We start from the raw sequence: 24,135 nt of genomic DNA, 5'->3' as shown, positions 1-24,135 counted from the left end.
TTTTAATGCAAAGTTGGGACTATAGTCGTGATAAACTTTTACCGGAAACCGCTTCACTCGCGGATTTAGTGGCATGCACCCTTGAAGGTTATATGTGGCAATTTGACCGGTTGTAGGATTTTTATTATTTATCATATTGTTAGGCATGTTAGGGATCATCATGATCATGAAGGGGAATGGGGAGACAAATGGGGCCAGGATGGGGTTCTGGATTAACAGACAGGGGACGAGGGTTTTTTTAATTTAATTTTAGAATTTACTACATGTATAGAAAAAATATTAAATTTGTGTACATCGTGGAACATTCAACTACGCTTGTTACTCCGTGACTAATCATGCTAACTACACGCGCGTACAACGCTACTCGACGCGTCCATATTAGCGAGGCTATCTGCGTACAACTGCTTACTACGGCTATGCACAGTCACGCAAAGAGTATGTTCCACGATGTACACGAATTTGATAATTTTTCTATAACTATAGCTAAAATACATAATAATAATAGTTTCTCGATCATTCATAACCTCATTAATACGCGAAGCCTGTAATCCAATCAAAAGAAATTGATTGCCTGACTGCGCACTATTTTGCGAGGTCATTAATATAATAACTCTCATGACTCCGGACACGCAAGACTTCTGCGTGCGTGTATAAGCTACGTGTTATGGCAACGCACACGCCTGTAGACGCGTTGCCGTCGCGCTTCTGTGATTGGTAGCTCTTGTTGTCGGCGCGAGTTATGTTACAACAATGATTAAAACTGGTTATAATATTTAACAGCGTTTTATGGCATAAAATAACATTTAATGCCATTTTGATTTGTTCAAAATATTAGATACGACCAGTGTCCGAAATAAGGAAAATATGGAGGTTGTCCCGAGGACAACTAAAGCATGAATTCTGCTTGTCCTCAAAATATTTGGGTTGTCCCCAAAATATAAATGTCATGTTTTTGAGTACAAAGAATCCAAATAAAGGTTGTCCAGGGATAAGTACATAGCTCAATATTGTTGTCCCCAGTGATTTTTGGACAAGAGGATTTGCACTTATTTCGAACACTGGATACGACGGTAATGAATGACAATAATAACTTTGCACCATCTATTTTGAGGTCATTGTGTGAAATTGTCGGGTTTTGCTTTGGGCCTCGGTATTTTTCCTCGTCCCTCGGAAAAATACCTCAGCCCAAAACAAAACCCTCCGATTTCACACAATGACCTCAAAATAGATGGTGCGCAGTTATTATTGTCTAAATAGTTTCTCGATCATGTAATGAGAGCTCAATAGGCACGCAATGACAATTTCTTCGGCGTACAATCAATGCTACCACACACGCTTTGGAATGGATAGAGCTGCATTTCCTGTGCGTGCACAATCGATCGATCACGCTATTGTGTCATTCCACTAAACTTGCGACGTTACGCAGTGCATGCAGTACATTCATATACTCTCATGATCGAGAAACTATTATTTTAGCTTTAAATCAATTAAGTATTTCTTGGCCAAACTGGAACATGTAAGCGTGTACGCAGTCGCAGTGTAGGGGAGATTGGGGTTAGTTCGAACGCGGGGTAAGTTGAAACATTATATTTTTTTCTGACACAAAAAATTAATTTGGTAAAATACTGGCACCTAGTAATAGGTATTAGTAAGGGTCATCCACCAAATTAGCAACAGCACTGATGCCCTACCAGTGTTGGCTTGGGAAAGGAATCTGTTTTTTGACTTACTGACTAATTTTTATACCCCTCAGAAAAGGTGCGTTATCTCCATGTTGTTTGAAGATTCAGGGGATTATTTTTTTAGTATTAATATCATAAGCACTAGTAGTAAGTCCCAGAATAATGTTAAATAAAAGTTTTATTGTATTTCTTATTTTGTGTAATGAACTTTGAAATGTAAAAATAGGCATCGGGGTTAGTTGAAACTTTTGAGGTGGGGTTAGTTGACACGTGAAAATCGCATAGAAAAATATGGTTAAAAATTTGACTTTTTAAAAATTTGTAACATGTTTACCATTTCTTCAATGTTGCTTTAATATGGTTAAAAAGCAATAATACAAGCAAAAAGTGCACACAGAAAGTACATTTTATAATATTTTAGGCTTCTCATATTTTGGTCCATGGTGACACTCGTCACCTTGTGTCCAAAGTATTGACCCGCACTCCCACATATTTATTTATTCATTTTTTCACACTGATTGTACATGTATGTTAAAGGGTGCCTTTAAGGGAAGTATAACCCTAACAACACAATAATAATTATTTTTAAATTTTTACAAGCCGTGTTTCAACTAACCCCACCCTATGTTTCAACTTACCCCAGGTAATAATCATAAGCAGGTCCAATAAAGTTTAAGGCTGTATTTGTAGCATGTATATGTTTATACTGATATGGTTAGTGTTTCTTGAAAGTAATCGGTTTGTGTTAAAAAAACGATTTTGTGAAAAATGTTTCAACTAACTCCAATCTCCCCTAATGCGCGTGTATACTTTCTTCTGTACCACGTTATATACTGTGTAAAGTATTAGATCTTGTGTCATATGGTGGGACACATAAATGCGTTACAAGCACTGATTTTGATCATTTGTCTTCTTTTTCACTTAATATTGATACATATCTAAAACTATACATCTCACACCAGCAAAACTATACATTTTTGGAAAGCTTATGTTCCAAGGAATCCAACTATGCAAAATTGAACTTGGTATACAGGGTGCGTAAGAAAATATATAGGGTGACATCACAAAAAATTTTAATTTTACTAGTAAATTGATAATTTATTGCATTTCCTACTGATATGGAATATCTCAAATGAAATCTAACTTTGTGACAGGCCACACTATGAGCTTTAATAAAATGTATACATTTTCTATGTTATGATTGACCAAAGTGGTGATACAGGGTGCGAAAATATATGTAACTTCATGCACCAAATGTTGATTACATTTTTGAAAATATTTTCTTTAGAGTGTATCCTACATTTATTTTAACTGCATATTTAGATTCCTGGGGTAAAAAGCTTTCCAAAAATGTATACTTTTCCTATCTTAGGGTGTATAATTCTCAAGATACAACAATTGAAAGCCAAAATGCATGTTGTCACTGAAAATCTTGGCATTTGTGTGAATAGGAAAAAATTGTGGTTCTTGTGACTTGCGGTTCTCAGTGAATACTTGAAAACATGATTAGATAAAATTAATAGCTGGATATGAATAAGAATGAACAAGCTTTCATTTGAGGTATGATTTGCATGTATAGCACACAATTTGACAATGATTTGATTTAAAATTCAAAAAGTTGTCATGTCTTCAACGCATTTGCCATAGAGATTATACCGTACATACTCCTCTACCACTTATCCTCTACCACTTATCCACCAGGTTTATCTTCGTTAACATTTTAATATTTTTCACTAATTAAACAAATTTGAATTCCAAATTTTGAAACATTTGAAAATTAGAATAATCAAGCTGTATAATGAGCCCAAACTTGATGCAATTGGACCAAGAATAGCTTTGTGACAACAAGTTAAATCAGAAAGAGGAGAGACAAATGTAACGCCACCAGGTATTTTGAGGTCCCACCATAAGACACATGACCATTATTCAGATTTCCAAATTACAAATTAACCATCGCGTATACGTGCACCGCGACATCAAGCGTGTGTATTGGACCATGTGCAAAATAATACGCCCTGGACGGCTAGCAGTATGCTTAAAATGTGTAAAAGGAAATCTGAATAATACTTTAAGTCCTTTTTAGCCTACGTCTCGTATCCTACTATAAAATAATATAAATTAAATTAAATATTTAAATCCCATATGGTCATTTTCACAGTAAAGGGTGTAACTTTTGATTTTTAGAGTCAAAATTTCAAACCACTTATATATGTTTCTGTTTACTGAAATCATGCATAGAAGCAACTTAAATTCCAGTAAAATAATGTTTCAAGGCTTAAACCTTTTGATTTCTAATAAAAAATTTGACATTTCCATAACATTTTGGTTAAAAAAAAAAAAAAAATGTATTTTACATAACGTCAGAAAACTATGACAAGAAAGCTGTAATACATGTGAAATCCCATTCCAAAGTAAGTCAACAGATATAAGTTAAATTTTATACCATGTTTTGCTATGTTTGTAATTGCAGTTTTGAAAATTTTTAACATCAAGTGTCATTTACAATGGAAATTTCCAAACCTGAAACATATTTTTTAAGTTTTAATTGGGTTTCTAAAATAATTTGAATGTCTAACTTCATGTACAAATACTACTTGATGAAAGGAACCTCCCAGCCAAGTTTCACAGAAATTGGAGTTATTTTTTAGAATTGGCAATTCAAGCGATTTGTGTTTCGGAGGCTTCAGTTAACAACACAGGTGATCATAAAAGTAAAATATTTGGCTAACTACTACAAGTTGACATAAAAAATAGGTAAAAATATCACAATTACCCATTTTCATGCTTTGCTTCTAAGTATTGAATTTCAGTTGTGACAAAATTAAATTATCACAGCAAGTCATTTTTTTGTTTCGGAGGCTTCATGTTAACAATGGCTAAACACTGCAAAAGTGGTTTTTTTTAAAACAACACTGTTGGGATCATCTAAGCTGTTATTTTCTTGTGTGTATTGAATCAATGATTCTATGCGGCAGATATTGTAGATTTATAGCATGTTAACTTTTTCACCCATTTGTTAAGTATGGTGTTTTTTTCATGTGAAGCCTCCGAAACAGGCTTTTTGGGTATCAGTATATTTTTCAAACATTAACCATAATATCAAAATTTTTTTTAATTTATGACATTCTGCACATATCAAGTAACGATTACAATGCAGATATCAGTATGAAACACCAATTTAGATATGCATAGATGATAATTAATCTTATTGTTGTTTCGGAGGCTTCATTTGTTTCGGAGGCTTCAATTGTTAACGGAAAGTTTGTATTGGGTCCCATTTTCAAACGGTGATATATATCTCCACGCTTTAAAAACAAGTCACTTGAGGATCTACTTTGCTACATTTTGATAAATAGATTGGATGAGCTCTTTTATTTATATTTGCACAAGCTTGCTGAACAGTTTGTTTCGGAGGCTTCAAAAAGTTAACGGAAAAACGGCTCTTTGAAGTCAAGATTTTATAAAAATTTTAAAAGCTTGCAAATCGACTAATTTTTGTTACCCATTTTAAGTTAAGATAACAACTGTTATGAATCAAGAAGAAGTGAAGAAATAACCAAGAATTATGAACCAAAGCTACACCCACAAAGTTTGTTAACATTTGTTAACGGAAAATGAAGCCTCGAAACGACAAATATCAAGTCCGGTTCTCAAAAATACAGGGCTGTTCACAATTAAATCTAATGTGGCAGTGTTTACTGAACATATGACTGTACTTTCAGGATAAGAAAAAATATCCATGAACTAACTGAAGAAAACACAGGGTTTTACAAAAATGTTACTGTTTTTTATAGTTTTTCAAAATGGCAATATTAGGTACAATTAAGCCTGCTAAAACTGAACGCAGTAACTCCCAAAGCTGATTATGCTACCCAAGGTAGCTGCTAACTAAATGACTTATGTGGCCAAAAATCATGGAATTCTGTGGCTTTATTAGAATACTACTGATTAAAATGTTAAAAATCCAAAGTTACACCCTTTACCGTGAAAATGACCATATAGGTGTTCCAAAAATCAATACAGTAAGCAATTTGTAACAATGGTACATGTCTAGGCATTATTAATTACATGCACATGTATTGCCAACAAATTATTTAACAATAACCAGAAATCAGTGTCATCAGATTAAATCCTTTGACTTTAATAATCTCCTTTTAGAAGATTTAATTTATAAATTTACATTTCAAAGATAAAACAATTTAACAGATCTTCTATGAAAACCTATATTGCTACTTCCTGAACTCCATTGGATTGCATGATACACATATTCCACTGCATTAAAAGCTCGTTAAATCCTTAATTACTAGTTTATTAAGGTTACGGTATAAACTATAATTATAGGTTAATACATGAGTATCACTTGTTGAGAGTGAAATTGTACACAATAATGCACGCGTCGCATATTGAGATGTTGATGCGTCTAATGCACGAGCCCCGAAGCGGGGGCGTGCATTAGACGCATCAACATCTCAGTACAAGTGCATCAGTACAATTTCTCGAGCAATAAGTGATACGCATTTATTAACCTATTTAACACGAGAAAAACACGCTGTGATTTTTGCTATTTTTATAACAAAATCGTCACTAAAAATGTTGAAAAGTACGAGCAAATATAAACGCATCAACCCGCAAGAAAAATGAATCAATCTTACGCGATGCGCGCGTAGTACACGGAGTTCGCGCCCATGCAATTATACAATATTAATGCACTAAGCGTATTTTTCTAACAGCTTTTCTGATTGGCTATGTGGTTCTAAGCAGTGTTCGAAATAAGCACTTATACATCCTCTTGTCCTCTTGTCCAAAAATCACTGAGGACAACCATATTGAGCTATGTACTTATCCCCTGGACAACCACTATATTTTGCCTCTAAAATATGACACATTTTGGGGATAACCAAAATGTTTTGAGGACAAGCAGAAATTATGCTCTACATGTAGTTGTCCTCGGGACAACCTCCATATTTTCCTTATTTCGGACACTGGTTCTAAGAGTGTATGAATGCAATAGTTAGAAAGATAAAAAATAAGATTAACATTATGCAAATGCATTTTACTTCTTCTACATGTAGGCACCAAAGTGCATAAATTTTATTTTAAAATGAACATCAACTTCCCATTGGAATTACACATCCAGAGCTCCTCCGCTTCCTGCTCCACCCCTGACTAATTAACTTAATTAAGCTGTTGTAATTAATTTATACATTTGTTCAACTGTATTTGTTATTATTTCATTAAATTAATATTTTATTTTCAAAATAAGACCAAAACCATTTGTTCATGATTGATTTTAGCAAAAATATAGGAAAAAGAAGAGAAAATTCTAAAGAAAATGTGACAGCTCCACCTTTTTTGGTGGCCCACAGTCTCAAAAAACATGACTATATAAGGGTTGTTTTACAATCAGGGTACATTTCGGCTGGACACCACATGTTGGCCTTATTGAAAAATTAGATATAATTCTATGGAAAAGCGGCCATGCCCAATTATTGGCCACTACTAGGTGTACCTACAACTGCGAAAAAACTGTTTGAAAAGCTCAATAAATGACAAAAATATGTATATATGTGTCATTTTTGGGTAAAAGTGCTGTCTCGTTTGAACTTTGATAATATTTAAGCAGTTCAATCAATGACATTAAGAACAATGAAGCATTATTGAGAATTCAGAAGTAACTATTGAAACATGTTTGATCAAATTCTAAAACCTTGTAAAATTGCAACAATTTTATGAATTGTGACTTTGTATTGAAATCAGGTGGTATATTCCGTCAAAAAATGTCCTTTCCGAATTATGCGTGTTAAGGCATAGTTAAAATTGAGCCATGGAATAAAAAGAAAGTTCTTAAAATACACTCATACATATCCTACAAACTTATTATATACACACATTCCATACCCGCTCAGTTTCCAAGTATCACGGGTTTCAATATTGAAGGTTTGAATTCCGTCAAAATGTGTCCTCTCCGAAAAATGAAACATTTGCACATTATTCCAAAAGAAGATGTATGATTTAAACTTCTAGGTATGTTATAAGTAGTACTAACATTGTTCTATCATATGCATCATGCAAGTTTCATTCACCTCCATACTGAATTATGTATGTCAAACAAATTGTCCTCTCCGAATTTAAACAATGACTTACTAATAGTTACACTTAAAGTTAAAATATGCAGAGGTGTTTAATGATATTAACTTTATTTTGATATGTACATGTTACAAACTGTATCCTACCATATTCACATAATCATGTAGGGGTTAGTGGCATTTTAATGCGTTCCCAAGTTTTTATTTTGCACATTAAATTTGAAACGAGTCCTTATTTCTCTTAGAAATATCCATTAACTTCATCCCAGTTTGTTTTCCTGAAGCACCAGTCATGCCAGTACTCTCCCGAATTGTTCCTCATGTCCAACTACTAGAAGATTATATAAACCAGTCCATCAGTTGCCTCCCATCAGTACACTGTCCTATTATGTCGGAGAGGACACTAATTTTGACACATTCACATGGGCAATCCCAAGCCAAAGTGGACATGACTCAAAAAAAATAAAATTATCTCTATATATTTCTTATTATTCCAAACACATGTAAGGTTCAAGTTATACACTTTTTAATGACATTTGCCTAACATTTTGTAAATAAACAATTTGTTTCTTTGGAGAGTGTGTTTTTTAAGTGGAAAGATCCTGTTCATCTTCGATATTTTCCAAGTGGGCCTATTTTGTTTAACACGGGCAGTTTTCTTTTAAATTTGACACATTTTATATCTATGAAATATGGTCTTCAAGAAATATCAATCACATTTTAAATAACCTCCAGTTCGTTTTATCCTTTTGTTGCGTTTTCATTGCACTAAAATGGTGTAGCACGAGTTACTGAGAGATGCATTTTTTATATATTTATAAAATGTTTGAAATTTATTTTAATTGATGCCACTTAATATTTAACTTCTGTTAGTAGTGCCTTGAGTAAAAATAAGGAATTGAAACACAAAACACTATCCACCACATAATAATGAGAAGGACCTTTTATGGTATGAAGAGTGGAATGCCTTTGTTGATACAAATCAACGCAGCATCAGTAGAACACCTTAGATTCAGAAAGAAGAAGGCAGACTGGAGACAAAAGAGCTTAAATTGACAAAAGAAAGGCAACCAAACCAGCAATGGATAGTGGCTAACTCAACAGGCAGACAAGAACTTGCTTAAGAAATGACAAAAAGACATGGATGAGCAAGATCGCTGACTACTTAGAAGTAGCCTCAAGTAAAAACAACACAAGAGAAGTCTACTAGCTGAAGAATGTTTTCATTGGTAAAACTAGCAGAAAGGCCTCACAGAGAAGAGATGCCAATGGAGAAATGCTTAAGGATGAGGCTGCTCGACTGCAGAGATGGGCTGAATATTTTGAAGACCTACAATAATGTACTCAACGCTGAAGAGCCTACTGAGTTACTTGACTTCTCAAGCTTTAATTTATGTGAGGAACTGAACATTAAAATGGAACCACTGACTAGAGAACTTGACAAGGCAATTGGCCTGCTCAAAAGCAACAAAGCACGGGGTATTGATAACATCCCCCTGAACCTGACGGTGGCGACAACATCAAAGAATGGTTCCTGAGAATTTGTAAACTGATATGGCAAGAGAATGGGGACAAGGCTAATATTATCCTTCCACTGCCAAAGAAGGGAGACCTTTCCTACTGTAGTAATACTGTGATATCACTCTGCTGGACATTGCAGGCAAAGTTTTCGATGTTGACGCAAGAATGAGGGGAAAACCAAAAGGGACTCTCATGCCAGGATCAAATATTCGGCCTGAACCAAATCATTGAGAAATGCCTGAACCAACAGCTGCCATGCCATGCTTAATTAACTTCATCGACTATAAGGCTGCCTTTGACTCAGTTCACCGACCATCTCTATGGGAAATCCTGCACATCTATGGAATCCCAAGGAAGATCATCAACATCATAAGTAATTCTTATCATGACACAACATGTGCGTTCAAATCAGAGGACTCCCTTTCAAAGCTCTTCAGTATAGTCACCAGTGTAAGACAGGGCAACATTTGGTCGGCACTGCTTTTTGGCCTTGCTTTCGACTTCGAAATGAAATCAGCAGTAGATGAAAATAAGAAAAGTATAACCCTTCTACGAGGCGAAGCTCGAGGTACCTGGAGGTTAAGATACATGTCTGATCTAGACTATGCTGCCAACATAGCCCTCCTAGAAGATTCTGATGCCAAGATGACAAAAACAAATAAAGCCATCCGTGAAACAGCCAGAAAGTTGGGACTTAAAATGAGCTTCAAGAAAACAGAAATCACATGCACTCACTTGGTCGTTTGAGCTTAACACCATCTGTTCCAATGGCAGATAAAGGCCTCATTACATGTAAGGTTGTAGATCACTTCACGTATCTGGGAGCATACTGTAGTGCTGATGGATAAAATGCCACGGAGCCCAATCATAGGATTGGCAATAACGCATCAGGTGCTTTTAAAGAACTTGAGAAGGTGCAGAGGACTGGTATATCAACTTATAAATACACCAAGATGAAATTCTATAACGCCTGCGTTCTTGCTACCCTTCTATATGCTTCTGAATGCTGGACTCTCACTGAGAGAGATGAGTCCAGATTAGATGCATTTGATATGAGATGCCAAAGGAAAATTCTCTGCAACAAATGGACTCAGCATATCACCAACGACTTCATAAGATCTCTGACAAAGCAACAGAAGCTCACCACCATAAAAACAGCATTATGAAATATTTGAAAGTTGTATTCTAAAAGCACTTTTAAATTAAAATTAAAATTAAAATTAAATTAAAGTTAAGCTCATAACCATGCCCATGATATGTCATTACTATCATGTGAAAACATGTACACAGTCTTCTAAAGCAACTTTTGAGTTTACTGTTGCAGTATTGGATAAAACTATATTATCACTGGTAACTGATTTGCTTTAAAAAAAAAGATAAAAAAAAAGATAATGATAAAGGAATGTTTTTTAACTTCAGGTATTATTACTTTCATCAATCACTGTGAAAAAATCAATCACAGAAACTTGAATGTACCTTCTATCAATACGTCAAAAAAATGTCCTCTCAGAATTCTTGTTATGGTGGACAGTAAAAGGTACAAACAGCATTGTTTTTGAAAAGTAAAATTCTAAAAGCACTTAAGCTCATAACCAAGCCTATGATATGTCATGTAGCTATCATGTGAAAACATGAACACAGTCTTCTAAAGTAACTCTTGCGTTTACTGTTACAGTAGGCCTATTGGACATTTACTATATTATCACTGGTAACTGATTTGATTTTAAAGATCTTATAAAAATGATAATGACAATGGAATATGCTTTAAGTAACTTCAGGTATTATTGGTTTCATCAATCACTGTGAAAAAATCAATCACAGAAGCTTTAATGTACATTTTGTACCTTCTATCAATACGTCAAAAAAATGTCTTCTCCGAATTCTTGTTATGGTGGAGAGTAAAAGGTAAAAACAGCATTTTTTTTAAAGTTGTATTCTAAAAGCACTTCAGCTCATAACCATGCCCATGATATGTCATTGCTATCATGTGAAAACATGTACACAGTCTTCTAAAGCAACTTTTGAGTTTACTGTTGCAGTATTGGACATATAAACATTATTACTGGTAACTGATTTGCTTTTAAAGATTAAAAAAAATGATAATGATAAAGGAATATGTTTTAAATAACTTCAGATATTATTGGTTTCATCAATCACTGTGTAAAATCAAACACAGAAGCTTCATGTATCTTATTAGCTATATGTCAAAAAAATGTCCTTTCCGACAATAACTTGTCCTTTCCGACTCATTATTTTGACATCATATATCTAGGCTATCTGTGGACTTAATGTTGTGACAATTGACATGTAAAAGCACTATACCTATGTTTACGTGGAAATAAGAAAAGAATTTCTATAACTGATCTGCGTCATTCAGCATACACAACTTCATATACTCATGTCACCACTTTTAGCTACAGATAGATTGCAATTTCATTTTACATGAATAAAAATGTTATAAACTTATAAAAACTTAGTTGTATTTTCATTTCACATTGTCCATGTACCAAACCATGTTATCCAAATCCACCAAAAAGAGTAGTATAATTTATTTTTGTTGCAGAATTATAAAATATGACCATGCCCAATATTTTAACATCATAAACTTGATTCAGCCATAAAATTTAAAGTTGGATACTTGACGCTCTAAAATTTCACAGATCTTTTATTTGACTTGTCCGCAACACAAAAATGGGTAAATTAAGGAAAAACAAAAAACTTTTTTTTTGACCCCCAGTGAGACAAATGGTGTACCCTGATTGTAAAACAACCCATAAATTATTTTGCCATAAACTCATCAGACTGATTAAATGGGGATGGAACTACAGTGTGGGCCAAAAACAACTTTACCCAATTTCAGAGGGTGTTTGCTCGAATTGTAGAAGAGCTATTCATGATATTGTTACATATTCTAAATGTAAATCTTTCTAAAAGTATGTGACGAAGAAATGAACGCAAAAGAAGCTAAATTAACAAAATGGTGAGCTAGTTTTACGTCCGAGGGTCAAAAATCACTTTGTCCACACATAATTCAATGGGATTTGTCCGATTGCTAAGAGCATGAAGAGCAAGGCATTGACAAAATTATCAATTTGACATACATGTAATTAGTAAACACATTTGGCTTGTCTTTGAAAAGTGATGATTATTTTATATGCATGAAAGAAATACAATCGATTTTAATCCCCATTTACTTGTCATGTACTCGAACTTCACTCCTGTCATTGACCAACAGTTAGCATAAAAATTACACAATTTCAAAGGTTTCATTTGGCGCAAGTTCTGAATTTTAAATAGGTCTTCATGCATTTTGAGACTGCGTGGCTTATTTCTAAATAGGTTTGCAAGGTGTCAAGATAAGGCAATTCACAACACAAGAGAGGACTTTTATGGCAGAGGTATACTTAAGAACAGAAAGCTTTTTGGAAGTGCATCGTAAATTTCGAATTTGTTTCCCGAACGTAATTGAGTCCCGCCAAAACCTACCACAACTCTACACATGAACAACATTCACAACCTCGGAAGTGTGATGAATAGTTACAAAGCACGGAGCGGACGTCCAAGAACTGATCGGTCAGCTGCAAATAATGCAGCGGTTCAAAGGAAACTTGCAGCGAACCCCAGAGTCAGTTGTCGACGCAACGATTTGCCGGCCGAACATACCACGAACGCAAACAGTACAAACATTTTTGTAGATAACATTTAACAAAAAATGACAAACAATGAGGTCTGAGGTTACAATTGCTTTTGCGCATGTTTGAAGAGAATTATTTTTATATCTTTGCAGCATGAAAGCTGTATATCATGACGAAATATCGTAGCTTGAAATTTAAATTGTTTATGTTTGATTTATTTGGTTGTGTTATATAAAATTGCTGAACAAATTTGTGCGTAAACTGAGTGGTTCTCATTCTCTATTGAACTCGGTATTGCAAGTGATGCGACGCAACAGCTAGTAGGCCTTCACGTGGACAAAGTTAATTTTGACCCTTTGATTTAAAACTAGCGTCACATTTTTATTTTAATACATTTTTGAATAGTTTTTTCACCACATACTCTTAAGAAGATGTTTTTTAGGAATATGTGAAAATAATTTGAAGCAGACTTTTCTATTTTGAGATACATTGTATGAACCTTTTAAATTGGGTAAAGTTGTTTTTGGCCCACCCTGTAGTGGAGACTTTTTAATAAGGGAGTGTTTATTAGTAGCGGGGCTGGTAAAAAGGGAGAGGAGACCAAAAAAGTTTTGGACCTTAAAAGAGGGGGGACCAAAAAAAATTCCAAATAAAAAATGGGTCATTTAATGCATTGCTTATTACTACATGTAACTTGCAGTTATAAACTGAAAGTAAACAACATTGATTTGGTTAGAGGTTAGGGGGAGCCTAAAATCACAGCTGTTTGGTAATCTCGGAATACAGGGTGTCCCAAAATATGTTCAATTTTTTTTACAATTCAACATATTTTGAACTGAAACATTTTACCCCTAACCCATACAAAAAAAGTAAGTCCATATTTAGATTCCTCATCAAATTTCCTCTCAGAAAATGTAAACTTTGACTATGATAGGATAAGTAATTAAAAATTTACAGCAACTTTTAGATTTTGAAGACATCCGCATTGCTTACTACAGTGTTTAATATGAAAGCGGGTAGTTTTGTACATAAAAGTTTGCATTTTATAGACTAAACCAATCATAAAGAGTTAAAAATGATTAAAAACAATTAGCAGAATTAATAATCTTTCAAAAGAGCTCTTAACCATGTCTGTAGCCCATATGGATGCAAAGATATGATCAGTTGATTCAACGCACACACACAAAATCTTTATTTCCCATAGACTTTGCACATACCGCCACCGCCTCATCCGCCACCGCCTCATCCACCACCTTGGTCATTCTGAACTCAAACAACTCTAACTCCACTATCTTAGCTGATAAACAATTCTCCTTTGGAGGTCTGTTAGGGCACTTATAGCTACAAAATGACACCAAACACACTTCAATACCTTTTGTTTAAGCAGAGATATAACAATTTGAACGAGTCTCGATTTGGAAAAGCGTAACAACACCACCATTTTTGGGTGGCGAGTTCAAAACGTGTGGCCTTTAGGCAACATGATTATGCACCAATCTGATCAAAAACTGGGAAAAATACAACTAAATCCAGAAAATATTCGAAATAAATTGGATTTCTTTGCATGAAACTGCACACTTCACGGACCCACAAGCATACGCCATGGACCCTCTGTCCGTAGACTGGGGAGGGATGACTGCATACGCTTTCCCCCCGATCTCACTACTCACGAGGGTGGTGGCCAAGATTAAAATATACGGTATGTACATGTACATGTACTTGATTGATTTAGACAACTTGACATGTGGCGTCATTGCCCTGCAGTATGCGCGCAGTTTGCTCAGGGCATGTGCATTTTAAATCGCCTACCACATTCCATAATAGTACAAGGAAGCCATTGAACAGTGTAGCGGTTCGTTCAAGCATATTGATAGACCAGACCCTTGCCATTGTTGATAAACAATGATGTCAAGTGGTCTAGATACAACAGGTACCCGGTAGTACTGTGTTACCAGAGTGAAAATTATGAGATTCTGTTTAATAATATGTACATCTACATGTACCTGTATTTTTAATCTTACAGCACCAATATGGTGATGAATTACACAGAGGTAGAGGCCAAAGTGAGGGAGGCAACCAACGACGACACATGGGGTCCTCACGGGACTCTGATGGCTGAAATAGCACGGGAAACCTTTACATATGAACACTTCCCTGAGGTCATGGGCATGCTATGGAAGAGAGCGCTACAAGAGAATAAGAAGAACTGGAGACGAGTCTACAAAGTAAGTCTACAATGGGTTGTTGCATTGTATTGTGGTAAATTATGTTGTTTGTAGAAGTTTATATGGGGTCCTCACATGACTCTCAACACCCATGGCTGTGGCATATGAAAATTCATGAACACTGCTGACTGGGCATCGTCCACATGGGTGTGAGGAGAATTCTTCAAACAAATACGAAGAACTGGAGACAAGTCTACAAAGTAAGTTGATGAGATGTTGTATGGTATACAAATATTAACTGTCTATGAGTGTGATGGTCGAAATATAATCACGAGGTGAAAGATGGATTGTTCCATTCCATGGAACAATACAGTACACATAAGCTGACATCCACAGGACATTTTAGCATTTGATCGGTGAACTCTGTTTTAATATAAAAAGTTGAATTTTACTGTTATTATTTGCACTTCAGGCTTAGTCTTTTATGTGGTATTTTACTAACTGTACACCACTGGGCATTATAATTATGCAAAAAGTAGAAATCCTTGTAAAATTGAGGGCATCGCTGTGAAACAAATCACACATTATGGCTTTAACTTTCAATCATTATTGCGTACGTACATGTAAGTATAGGAAATAGGTATTGTAAGGCCTGAACCTTACGGGGTTACTACACCCCTGGCCAATTTTGTGCTTATTTTTGCATTTTTCTCAAAAAATATAGCGCATTGGTGACAAGTAAGATATGTATATTATTGGGGCAAGAACTACAACTACTGCACTGGAAATTTTATTTCAGCACAGACAACAGTTGTGGATTTACAGTCAAAAATGAGGGAAAACCAACATTTGATCAATAAATCAATAACTACGTAGGTGCTGAATTTTCAGTGCAGTAGTTGTAGTCCTTGCCCCTATAATATGCATATCTTACTTGTCACCAATGTGCTATAATTTTTGAGAAAAATGCAAAAATAGGCACAAAATTGGCCAGGGGTGTAGTACCCCCGTAAGTAATTCTGTCACTAGTACAGTTGCATCCTGAATTTGTAAGCCAAATTAATTTTGCTGGATTTTTAAATCGGCAAGTTGTTGTGCATCTTTGGCAGAAATTATTTTTTTGCCATTGCCCAATTTTGTTGGTCCCTAATTTTTTTTGTTCTCCACAATAATCACAGCCACTTCACTAATTCTGTAAATTTGTAGTCATAAAAAAAATGAAAATTCATAAATAGTACTTACAATTGCAGTATAAAATGCACACTTGGATACACTGTAGTGTACAATGTATGTATGCCTTTATTATGTCATGTAGCTCTGTAATCACTGCATAATGGAATCAACCCAATTTGTGCAGGGTTAATCTGTGTACTGCATCTGTAGACTGGAGTTAATATGATTTAAACCAGGGGTTCTCAATAGGCGGCCCGCGGGCCAAATCCGGCCCACCAGCCAATTGTGTTTGGCCCTTGAATTGGTCTAAAATATAAAGGAAAACATAAGAAATTCAAGTGCATTTGGCCCTCAAGCAAGCAACTTTGAAGTATGTTTTGCCCGTCAATGGCCCTTGAACATTTCTAATTGAGAACCCCTGATTTAAACATTCTGTTCTTACAGTGTGTCTATGTGCTATAATCATGCATTAGCTAGGCTATAGATGCATCTAGCAGCTGCTGTCATCTGGCAATTTTAACCTCTGAAACTGGAATATGTTTGCCATAATGTGTTTGTTTAAATTTTATTTATGACACATGTTTTAATTCCAGATAAAAATAAATACACTTTTGGAGTAATATATGAGTCATGCCTCCTTAATGCTGAGAATTATGGTGGTAATAAACTGAGACAAAATTTAAAAAAAAAAAAATTATTAAAAAAATCAAGGAATCCTAGTTTGTAATTTTTGAATTTCAAGCAAACCCAAATTGAAAGATTTTATGCGACAGAATCTGCTCTAAATAAGCATTTTTGAAAATTGAAGGTGGTACTACACCCCTTGATAAATTTGACTATTTTTGCATTTTTCTCAAAAAATAATAACACACACTGGTAACAAAAGTTACATTGTAAATGTATATTTATTTAGGGACAAGGAATCCAGTTACTACACTGGAATTTCAGTGCCTCAAGACAAGTGGTACGTTATTTATGATAAGAAAAGAGGTACTGCTAGAATGTACCTCATTTCTTTTAAACATATGAGCCACTTGTCTTGAATCACTGAAATTTCAATAGGTAGATTCTAGATTGGAATTAATTGACAGACACTTGCATTTTGTACTGTTATTTGATAGTATACTATAATGTGGCAATAGCATGGTTTCTTGTGGGTGGAAGGGAAAAGGGAAAATTGGTGTTCAGTTTTTGCCTTTCATACTCTGGACAATTGTTTATAAGCAATTAGATTTCACTGAGCTTTGGTGGGGAAAATTCACTCAATTAGTTTAAAATCAGTAGCTCTTGATTGATGCATAGATTTTAGGTCTGTGGAGAAAGTGGATATCACTGATTTAAAAAAAAAGTGCAGTGATTTATAGTGCGCTACGCACAGGCACAACGCCTAGACGTCGATCCACGAGCCTCAGCACACTTTACAGGTTGTCGCTGACCACTACGGCCCCACATCATTCCATAAGCCATTTAACAACAAATCTGGGACTTTGCTGCTTCCAGAGCGTACACCCTAGACATTCCACAAATAACCTTCGCAACCAGGATCAGCTCCCCTAGTTTCGTATGGGTTACAATGAGACAATTAGCAGTAAGTTCCTTGTCCAGGGGAATTTCAAGCTAACTCCATTTTCCACGAGAGCATAATAGGCACCGCCAGGGTTCGAACCCACAACCTCTCGCACCATAGTCAAACGCCTTAATGATTGAGCTAACTGATAATCAGATTGAGTACCGTACGGAAATCTATTTTAGGGAGGATCATGGATGATGATTACAAGTTGGTTTTAGGAACAAAAAACTGGTGACATTTACAACTGGTGAAATTTTCCTGTATGTTGTCAAATCAATTCTGAAACAAAAGCTGCATTGCAAAGCTCTGGATGTCTAGGAAATAGGGCATTCTGTATCCACGTCCGAGTACTTGTATCCAGGTATATTTCCTCAGGAAAGACACGGGATTGGAGTAGACGATTTCAAGACAGCGATGCAGGACAGAAACCTATGGAGAGCCATTGTGATTTAGGAAAACCACCCGCCTTTTATAATTAGCAGCAGCTAATAGGTTCTTTTTTTTTCTCTGAATTTTTTCTTCAGTTTGGTCCCTCATTGCAAACAAAACTGTATACAGTAAGCAAAAGAATTAAAGTAGCAGTTGTATTCACCCCTGTATATTCTAAATAAAGGCAAATATGTCAAAATTAAAACAAGCAGCAAATGCCTGTACTCTTTAGCTCTGCTTTTTAAAAGACCTTATTTGTTGAAATTGGTTGAGAATTAAAGAAACGGTGATACAAAACCTAATGAAGATACGAAATAAAAAAGTTGCACTTTCTAATCAATGAAATCACGACGCTAGTTTTTCGTGCTAATCAATGAAAGTACTTTTAACTTAGCATCTTCCTTGGGTTTTTGGATCGTTGTGGGTTTAATTCTTGAACAATATCAACGAATGAGGTCTTAAATTCGAGCTAAAAGATGCACCTATTGGCTGTGGGTTTCAAATATGACATCTGCCATTGTTTAGGAAATACAGGGGTGAACGTAACTGGTACCTTAATTATTTGGCTTTCTGTAGTTTCCATCAAAGATCTGCACACTGTGATCAGCATTGACAGCTTGAAAAGGGCATTGAGGCCTTACACTGTAACTTTGTGTGTAAAGGCCTCAATGCCTACAGACTTTTTACAGACATGCACTATCTATTGTATTGGATTTAAATGCCTCTCCATAAGATGACACTTACATGTATTGTGTTTATAAAATTGTTAAATTTTATATGCCTTTTTCATGTTTTAATTCTAACATTTTTTTTGCTTCCCACTCCCATGTAGAAGATAAGCCGTGTATATAATAGGCCCTATGCTGCTCTGAAATTGTGAAGATGAAAATTAAAATGGTAGACCCTGACTGCTGTATTGAGCTATTCCGGTTGAAATCCATATACCCCCTATGGAAAACATTCACCTTAATCTCCCACAAAGGGATGTAGATTTCAAATGGAGTCACCCATTCAGGTAATCCCCATTTGAAATTCACACTCCCTGTATGGGAGATTAAGGTCATGTCTTCCATATAGGGGGTATATGGATTTCAACAGGAATAGCCCATTTGTGATGCGATGTTCTCAGAGCTTCTTTGCTGAAACCCCATCATAATTAGACTTACAGGTCCAGAGAGATATGACCATTTCAGTGTTGCTCAGAACAACAGAATACAAAGGAAGTTGAATACTAAATATTAATTGGCTATTTCTCAAAATCAATATTCCTAACATCCGACTCATTTTCCTTGATCACATCACATTTTATGTTCAGTGTGGAGTGGATGCCTATTCATTTGAGGTAGGACTATGTATCCGGTCTTACAGGTGGTCTGCAGTGAGTAATATTGACTACGGTAATTAATCAGTCATTGAGGCCTTGTTATTAGTATCTCCCGAGTCCAATTTGTGGTCTTCAATCAAATGATATTAATTTGCCCCCAAAAGTTCCACAATATAACCCCATGAATTAAGATATTGGAGTCAGGCCGCGACAAATTTTATTTTTTAGCTTGCCCGATCGGGCAGGCAATATACAAAAATTGGTTGCCCGAATTTGCACGAAATTAACCCATATTCCCGGCAACAATTGTCGACAAAGTCACATACCGTACTCATCATGTAGTGCAGTGCATAGTACCGTATGTGTGCCGAATTTGGCAGTTTCATTCTTACGGAAATCCAATACTTTTCTCAGTTAAGTTGATAAATAAATGAGTATTCATGAAATGCATAAAAAATGAACATTTCATTCAATTATTTCACTGTTTGTTTCTTACATGTGGAAAATAATGTGTATTTTATGTGAAATTTTGTCAGTAAAGTCACAGCGATTTACGTATTTCGCCAACCACTAGTACATCTCAATCTCAATCATATGCAAATACATGGCCAGCTGGCGTCATTGGCGTCATGATATTCTGCGAAACAGGTTCTATAATTGGCCAAACTTCCAATACGCCACGTAACGGCATGATGTTCATTAGCATATATACATACATGTCTGCAAGTCTGGTGTGGGATACGAGTGCCTAGCGAAATTTGAGTTCCATTTCAAGAAGTTTTCTACTTTGTTTTGGCGTTTTTTACTTCTGTGAACACGCCAAGTTGGACAGAAATACTCCATTTTAAATCATCAAGCTTTAATTGGTTTAAATTTAGACTTGCCCGATCGGGCACAGCTCTTCAGAGTTTTAATTGCCCGACAAAAAATGTGATTGCCCCGGGCTATCGGACAGGCGATTTGTCGCAGCCTGATTGGAGTTATTTTTTAGAATTGGCAATTCAAGCGATTTGTGTTTCGGAGGCTTCAGTTAACAACACAGGTGATCATAAAAGTAAAATATTTGGCTAACCACTACAAGTTGACATAAAAAATAGGTAAAAAATATCACAATTACCAATTTTCATGCTTTGCTTCTAAGTATTGAATTTCAGTTGTGACAAAAATTAAATTATCACAGCAAGTCATTTTTTTTGTTTCGGAGGCTTCATGTTAACAATTGTTAAACATTGCAGAAGTAGTTTTTTTGAAAACAACAGTGTTGGGATCATCTAAGCTGTTATTTTCTTGTGTATATTGAATCAATGATTCTATGCGGCAGATATTGTAGATTTATCACATGTTAATTTTTTCACCCATTTGTTAAGTATGGTGTTTTTTGCATGTGAAGCCTCCAAAACAGGCTTTTTTGGGTATCAGTATATTTTTCAAACATTAACCATAATGTCAAATTTTTTTTTAATTTATGACATTCTGCACATCAAGTAATAATTACAATGCAGATATCAGTATGAAACACACCAATTTAGATATGCATAGATGATAATTAATCTTATTGTTGTTTGGAGGCTTCATTTGTTTCGGAGGCTTCAATTGTTAACGGAAAGTTTGTATTGGGTCCCATTTTCAAACGGTGATAAATATCTCCACGATTTAAAAACATGTGACTTGAGGATCTACTTTGCTACATTTTGATAAATAGATTGGATGAGCTCTTTTATTTATATTTGCACAAGCTTGCTGAACAGTTTGTTTCGGAGGCTTCAAAAAGTTAATGGAAAAACGGCTCTTTGAAGTCAAGATTTTATAAAAATTTTAAAAGCTTGCAAATCGACTAATTTTTGTTACCCATTTCAAGTTTAAGATAACAACTGTTATGAATCAAGAAGAAGTGAAGAAATAACCAAGAATTATGAACCAAAGCTACACCCACAAAGTTTGTTAACAATTGTTAACGGAAAATGAAGCCTCGAAGCGACAAATATCGAAGTCCGGTTCTCAAAAATACAGGGCTGTTCACAATTAAATCTAATGTGGCAGTGTTTATTGAACATATGACTGTACTTTCAGGATAAGAAAAATTATCCATGATCTAACTGAAGAAAACACAGGGTTTTACAAAAATGTTACTGTTTTTATAGTTTTTCAAAATGGCAATATTAAGTACATTTCAGCCTGCTAAAACTGAACGCAGTAACTCCCAAAGCTGATTATGCTACCCAAGGTAGCTGCTAACTAGATGACTTATGTGGCCAAAAATCATGGAATTCTGTGGCTTTATTAGAACACTACGGATTAAAATGTTAAAAATCCAAAGTTACACCCTTTACCGTGAAAATGACCATATAGTAAACACATGCCAAAAGAACTAAATAAAAATTTTTAGTATAAAGTTCGTGCGGCTTATAAGATGTGAAGATTATTTGGTGCTTGTTACTACATGCCAATAAAGTCCCAACTAACGCTTGTGTAAATTAACAAGCGTGTGCTAGTCACGCATTACGCAACCCACAACTATAAGAGCTGCGTGCATGCAATCAATACACAGTGTAAGTTTTTTTTTTGCTTATTATTTAAGGGATCTAAAATGAGCGTTTACTGCGTTTCGACAGTATTTTTTGTGGGACATGAGAGCACCTCAGACCTATCGAATTGCATTCTGAATACGAAGTATGTCTTTAATCAAATAATTTTATTTTTGAAAATCACAATATAATACAAATTTTATGACAAATTATAAAAATTTGATATTTTTCAAATTTTGATATATAACAGTCCTCGAAGTAAATTATACTAGTATAAATCTAATGATATATTCTTAAAGTGTATGTAGCAGGGAGGAAAAGCCGACGGTCATTTGAAAATTTTGACCTTTCATATTGAAAAAATCCATATCTTCAATACGAAAGGTCAAAATTTTCAATTGATCGTCGGCTTTTTATCCCACCTACATACACTTTAAGTATATTTATAAATCATCAGATTTATAAAGTTTACTTCAAGTACTGTTAAATATCAAAAATATCAATTTTAATGATTTGCCATAAAATGTGTATTAAATTGCGAATTTAAAAAATCAAAATTATTTGATATCAGAATGACATTCTTCGTATTCAGAATGCAATGCGATATGTCTGATGTGCTCTAATGTCCCAAAATAAATACTGTCCAAACGTTCATACCCCAGCCCTTAAGCCAACCAAACTTTTGTATCATATCTTATTGAATGAATTGTAGTGCCAAAGAACATTATGAAGGCTTTTTCATTGGAGTTACATGTTGTCAACAAATTGCTTTAAAAATATTTCTTTTGCCATTGCAGTCGTTATTGTGGTACTTCATATTCTATTGCATGGGTCTGAGAGTATAGAGGCCGTCAGTGTGACGTCATATGCCGCCATCTTGTGGGTACACGCTATGATGGTCGTTCGATCTCCATGCGTGAACAGCAAAATCACTGTGTAGTGTCCGACGCAGAATCCTGCGTATCATTTGTGCCCACAAGATGGCGAAAGGCTGACGGCCTCTATTGTAACTAGCGCCAAAGAACATAATCTATGAGGGCCTTACATGTTGTTTTCTAAACAAATTGCTTATTTTTTTGGACATTTCAGTATTACTTACTATCATACAAAATGTATATATTTTATATTGTACATAGTGCCCTTGGCTAGAAAAAGTAGGGAATTTGGGAAGCTCCTTCCCAGGAAATATTGGTGTTTGGAGGGAAATTCTGGTATTTGGAGGGAAATTGTGCAGTTTTGTATAAAAACATGCTATAGATTGTGGGAGATTTAGCTTGCTTCCCAGGAAGTTAACATTTTTTCAAGCCCTGGTAGTGCCACAGAACATATTAGATGTTTTTCACTGGTTTTGGAAGTTCACATTGTTTAAATGTTAACAAAGTGCAATATTTCTTTTTGTCATTTCAGTCACTATTACTGCTATCATATCTTATATTAAATGGGTCTGAGAGAGTTGTAACCAGTGCTAGAGAACATATCTATGACTTGAGGAGTTTAGAAACCTACACATTTATGGATGAACTCAACAGAGATCAAGGGTTAAATGGTAAGAATAACAATAAAATAATCACAATAGAAATGCTATTATGTACACATCATAGTCTAACACCAACAGATTTTAAAAGCTTATCAATCTATCAATTCTTTGTGATTCAAAATTGTCCTGCATTCATTTTGGTTTATTCATCATATTAATTTTATTTTCCAATTATAATTTTTTTTAAAGCACAAACATCAAAATGACAATTGTTCAAACAGAGGATGGAAGAGGTGTGTGCAATTCAAAGCAGAAAAAATTGATGAATGTTGCACCACCATAACAGAAAGTTTGGAGCGAATGACACACACCATACTTGTTCACTCACACAAGCACACTGGATCAGTGGCATTTAACTAAAGCATGGAAAAGCAACATAATAAATACCGTATTCGTTCCAATAAGCGCCCGTGCCCTAATAAGCGCCCACCCAGGAAATTTCCAATTTGCTAAAGGGTAGGCCTACCGGAGTACCATCAATGTTGCTG

At 35.1% G+C, this 24,135-nt stretch overlaps 1 protein-coding gene across 10 annotated transcripts in view; it reads left to right on the top strand.

Moving 5' to 3' along the window:
* The window catches only part of LOC140163053 (clathrin interactor 1-like), a 61,739-nt gene that overhangs the window by 691 nt on the left and 36,913 nt on the right, over positions 1-24,135 (top strand). For all 10 annotated transcript variants that reach the window (XM_072186420.1, XM_072186417.1, XM_072186419.1 and 7 more), the window contains exons 2-3: positions 14,948-15,149; positions 23,518-23,656. In XM_072186420.1, coding sequence (XP_072042521.1) covers positions 14,948-15,149; positions 23,518-23,656 — 341 coding nt within the window. The remainder of the gene's footprint in view (positions 1-14,947; positions 15,150-23,517; positions 23,657-24,135) is intronic.

The sequence above is a fragment of the Amphiura filiformis genome, chromosome 10 (assembly GCF_039555335.1).
Source record: "Amphiura filiformis chromosome 10, Afil_fr2py, whole genome shotgun sequence".
Taxonomy (NCBI): Eukaryota; Metazoa; Echinodermata; class Ophiuroidea; order Amphilepidida; family Amphiuridae; genus Amphiura; species Amphiura filiformis.
Note: the sequence above shows the minus strand (reverse complement) of the source record. Positions and strands in the feature narration are given on the sequence as shown.